General features: G+C 30.7%; 1 protein-coding gene across 4 annotated transcripts in view; it reads left to right on the top strand.

Annotated features, from left to right (window-relative positions):
- The window catches only part of LOC117174870 (serine/threonine-protein kinase SIK2-like), a 29,465-nt gene extending 25,054 nt beyond the window's left edge, over positions 1-4,411 (top strand). For all 4 annotated transcript variants that reach the window (XM_033364276.1, XM_033364278.1, XM_033364279.1 and 1 more), the window contains one exon: positions 2,056-4,411. In XM_033364276.1, the coding sequence (XP_033220167.1) occupies positions 2,056-2,486 (431 nt within the window). In that variant the 3' untranslated portion in view covers positions 2,487-4,411. The remainder of the gene's footprint in view (positions 1-2,055) is intronic.
- Positions 4,412-5,395: the final 984 nt, after the last annotated feature.

Raw genomic sequence — 5,395 nt, forward strand, 5'->3', positions numbered from 1 at the left:
TCTAGTCGGGAGTGGTGCTGACTGAAAACAGATGATTTGGAGCGATTCGCGCGCCATCTGTTGGTCATTCTAAGGACTTATTGAACTACCCTCGTAGCATCAGTGAGCGTTTAAGAGGACAACTTGTGCAGGAGACAGTTGAATTTTTAACCCGAAAAGTTGAATTTTGAACAACAACAAAAAAAACAATTTAAAAAACAATTATTTTTTTTTAATTCAATTGTTGAAAATCCGTTCTTTTTGGGTTGAAAATTCCACTTTATAGTCGAACATTAACTCTGTTGTTGAAAATTTATTATTTCGGGTTAAAAATTCAACCATTTTGTGAAAAAACGTCTTTTTGGCTTGGAAATTTAACATTTTGGATATTTTTTCTTCCAGTCTTTTGTTAGAAGTTCTTTTATTTTAAAATTAATCTCCGTTAATATAAATGGATTTTTTTAGTTAAAAATGAAACTGTTAGCTTGAAAATTGAAATCTATTTTTTGGCTGAAAAATGAACTACATAGTTGAAAGTGGAATTAATTAATTAAATTTTGTTTGTTTGTTAAAGATTCATCATTTTATTTGAAGTCTCTTTTTGAAAATTCAACAATTTAGTTGAAAATTTTTGTATTTTGTTTAAAATTCAACTCTTTGGTTGAGAATTTAACTATTTTGTTGAACATTAGTTTTTTTCGTTAAAAATCACTTTTTTATCTGAAAATATAACTATTCTATTTTTGGTTGACATTTTTTTTTTAGTAAAAATTTCGTGAGTTTTGTTGAAAATTCGTGTTTTTGTTATAAAATTAATCATCTTGATTAGAGATTCATTTTGTTGTTATAAAATTGAACTATTTGAACTATTAAAAATTGAACTATTTTGATGAAAATTTATCTTCTTTATTTGATAATTCAACGATGTAGTTGAAAATTTAACTATTTTTGTTGAAAATTTGGTTTTTGGTTAAAAATTGATTTTTTATCTGAAAACATAACTTCCATTTTTGGTTGACATTTTTTTAGTGAAAATTTCGTGCATCTTGTTGAAAATTCGTCTTTTTGTTATAAAATTAATTACCTTGATCAAAGATTCATTTTTTCATGTAAAATTGAATTATTTTGTTGAAAATTCTTTTTTTTTTAATTAATTTTTACAATTGAAAATGTAACTATTATATTTTTGGTTAAAAATGTATCTTTTTCTTGAAAATTCATATTTTTTGGTTAGAAATTCAACTTTTTTGTTAAATATTCTTCTTTTTGTATGAAAATATACCTGATATGATTAAGGATTCATCTCTTTGGTAAAAATGTACTCTTTTGTTAATAATTCTTTTTTTTTTTTATTATTTATCCTATTTTTAGGTGAAAAATTATCTTTTATGTTGAAAATTCAACTGTTTTGTTGAAAATTCATCCTGTTTAGTAGAAAATTACATCTTATTGATTGAAAATTTAACAACATGGTTAAAAGTTGTACTAATTTGTTAAAAAATTTTTATAAGATTCATCATTTTAGTTGAGAACTCATTTCCATGTTTGATATTTTAAAAATTTGGTTGAAAGTTCGATTTGCTCTGGTTGAAAATTAATTTTTTTACCTGAAAATCTATTCCTCGCCTGGTTCTAAATTTTTTAAATTGAAAATTAAACTATTGGGCTGAAAATGCATGCATTTGGTGGAAAATTCATCTTTTTTGAAGAAAATTGATTTTTTTGTTTAAAAATATGTCTGGTTAAAAATTGTAACATTTTGTCAAGGATTTTTATTTTTCAAAATTAATTTTTTTGTAACTTAAAATTTATTTTGTTGAAATGATATTTCTTTTGTTGAATCTTGATGTATTTTTGCTGAAATTCCCTATAAGCTGTAATAGATTTGGATTTAATTTTTTTTTTATGAAAAACTTTTTTATATGTAAGTTCAACGAATTTCATCTCTTCACACACCTCATAAGAAACGGTAGATGATAACTAGTAGGATGACCCTTTCGAAAATTCCTTCTAATAATTGAAGGTATTTTAAATTGGAACTATCCTCTGATTTTGGATATGTTAATTTCTTTTCAGATTCAGGGAAGGCCCGAGGTCACTTAGATCTGGTTCATTTGAGGTCTCCTTCAACACCTCCTCAAAATCAGTCTCAATTCAAGACTCGTGCCGAATCAGGGACCCAATTGCAACTACTGGTTCAGCAACGAGTGCTCCAGCAGAAGAGGAATCTGTACCACAGACACCGAGGTGGAGGCAGTCCGACTCCAATCCCCGTGCCTTCGAGTGGATTTTCGAGACTTGGGGAACATGTGCAACGTCAGGACAGCTACAAATTTGCTCAAAGAATGCAGATCTTGCCCACTTTGTCCCAGGAACATGGGGACGAAGACTTTGCTAGAAAGAGGGAACGCGAGGAAGAAAGGTGGAAGAGTTTGCCGTCACGATTGGCGGCAGATTGTCAATTAGCAGAGAGAACACTCCTATGGAGTCATCAGGTAATCTCATAGTGAGCTTAAAGTTACCCCTAGATTAATACAGAGGTTAAAACACTCAGGCAAAAATAATTTATACGAGGATGACAAATATTGACGTCCTATCTTAGTATGATTTATTTAAGGGCGTTGCAGGAGACAGATTCTAAACATTTTTCAGAAGATTTTTCTGGAGATTTTTCCAGAAAATTGCTTAGCAAAAACTAAATTTAAATTCAAATAATTAGAGATTGTTAACCAACCGTTTAAATTAAATAGATTCGACGCGAATGTTTAAAGCCTTCTTGCTTCCAATGAGGAAAAAATTAATTAATTGAATTATTTGAAAATATAGCGTCAGCACATACAAAATTTCAAATGGATTATTAAAAAATTAAAGTACATTAAATAATATCTATTCTGAGTTTTCAAAATTTTATTTTAAATTTTTAATAGCTATAAATTCAAGACATTCAAGATTGGACCGTTGAAAAATGAATCCCAAATTTAGAACTATCGAATTCAAGCATTTAAAATATAACAATATTTTTAGCTTTAACTTTTTCATCTAGTTTTATATGGTATAATAATTTTTGTCCAGTGGTATTCACAGTTATATCATTTACAGTGTGAAGCTTTCAAAATTGGTCCATTGTAAATAAAATTATTAAAAAGGAACAATTAAGAAATATAATGTTAAGAATTAAACCATTTCAATTTCAAACCGATAAAAATTAGACAAGCACAATTTTATTATTTTAAATATCTTAGCAGGAAGTCTCTTAATGTTATAGTTTGAAAGCTTCGAACATTAAATCTCAAATTAAAGTACATGCATTAAATTTAAAGCTTAAACCCAAAGCTTAAAGTTAAACAATTAAAAATTAAAGTTCTAAAATTTATATTGTAAATTTGTGGACGCAACAATCAAGCTTTCCAAATTGAATAGAAACCAAAAACCTCCAGATTTCTAATTGGATAATATAAAAATTACACAATTAAAAAAAAAAGGTTTCAAACTCAAAGATTTTATTGAAATTCAATAATAATAATCGTTTTAAAATGTTCTAAATTGTATAATTTTCAACATTTCCTATTTAAACGTTGACAGGACAAACTGTTATTCAATTTTTTTTGTAAATAGGAAGTGTAAAGTCAAACCTCGTTTATTGGAAGTCCTTCGACATATAAACATTTCGTCCATTGCAACTTGAGAGGGGGCCCCACCACTGCACGCATCCCTTAGGTGGTTTCATAATTCATTCCCGCCTTCGCACTCTCATTGGCTATGCGGAAATTGTGAAAATCAGTGGTGGGGTTTGGAAAAGTTGCGATGAAGAGTATCTTGGATTGCAATGAACGAGGTTTGCAATCAGAAAACTCTATCCAAAGATTGAATAAATAAAGTACGTTAGATAAGAAATTGAAACATAAGTATTTATTTTTAATTCATTTTTTCGGGGGATACCCACTGCAACATCCTTGGTAATAAATATTAAAATTTCAATACCAAATCAAAAAAAGAATCACTGGGTTTTCTATCCTCTCCTTTAGCCTCAAGCAAAGCATTCGATTAGTATAATCGAGAAAAAAATTGGTTGTATGCTATTCGTATTAAGTTATAAAATTAGAGAGATTGTTAGTCAACGAAGTATTCGTTCGATACCATTAGATTTAGACAGTTTTAGTGGATCATAGAGAACTCAAATTCTACACGATTCACGAGTAGTTTGTGGCATGCGTAAAATTTCTTCACCAGAAACCTCATTAGCTCACAAATGACTTACATTGCCGTCACATGAGCATATTTTTCATTTGCCTTCGTATTAGCTTTAAGTTTTTTAAGCACGTTGAGGTGGAGAGTGAGAGTTATGACTTTTCGAACCTTGCCATGTATGTATAAACGAGTATTTTATATTATTTGTAAAAATCACGACCTAGCTAGTACCTGCATTTTATTCCTTAAGCGATTCGTTTGTTTTGAATAAATGATTATTTTTCTTTAGCGTTGCAAGTTATTCTTTTTTGCCTCATTCCTTTAGCCCAACCCGCTCTATTTAAGGATACTGGAAATTCCTGAGTGTTTCAGGATTTCCTGGGATGTTTATCACTTCTTTCAGAAATATTTTTGAAACCAGTATTCCCATCCATTAAAAAACTTAAATCATATGCGCGATGCACAAAACTCAATATTATCATATATTTCTCTCTCAACGTAAATAAAAATTAGTTAAAATTAAGCGGCGAGCGCCTACAAAAAAGGGTTTCATAGCCTATTAACACCTATCTCCCTGCATTCCTCTTATTCCTCTTAGTGCCCTCACTACCCCTACTTCCCTATTCATCACTTTCCCAACTTCCCCTCCTATTTCACTTACTCCCTTATATTTTTCCTACTTTTCATCCCCTTACTGTCCATTACTTTCCCTCCTCTCATTTTCCTAAACTTCCTCTACTTCGCATTCCCGTCTTTCCGCTTATTTACCTAACCTCACCTGCCTTCTCCACATTTGCTCTCGTTTTTCTCATTTCCGCTCCCCTGAATTCCAATCACTTCTCCTACTTTCTATTCCCTCATTACTCCTACTTCACGTTTCTTCAATTACTCGCAATCCCCTTATTTTCAATCACTTTCCCTTTCCTCATTTCCTTTACTTTCCTTACCTTCATTTCAATTAACTTCCCCTACTAATCTTTTGCCATTCCCCATCACTTTGCCTACTTCTCCCTTCAGTTACTCTCCCCTCACTTTCCTTCTCCTCACTTCCTCTCACTTTCCCTACTTCCACTCCTCTGAATTCCCATCACTTCTCCTACTTGCTATTCCGTTATTTCTCCTACTTTACCTATTTCAACCTCCTTAATTATTCTTACTCCCCCTCCCATAAATTTCTCTAAGCTTCCCCTATTTCCTATCATTTTACTTTCCCTTACCCCCTCCCCCT

The sequence above is a fragment of the Belonocnema kinseyi genome, chromosome 6 (genome assembly GCF_010883055.1).
Source record: "Belonocnema kinseyi isolate 2016_QV_RU_SX_M_011 chromosome 6, B_treatae_v1, whole genome shotgun sequence".
NCBI classification, from domain to species: domain Eukaryota; kingdom Metazoa; phylum Arthropoda; class Insecta; order Hymenoptera; family Cynipidae; genus Belonocnema; species Belonocnema kinseyi.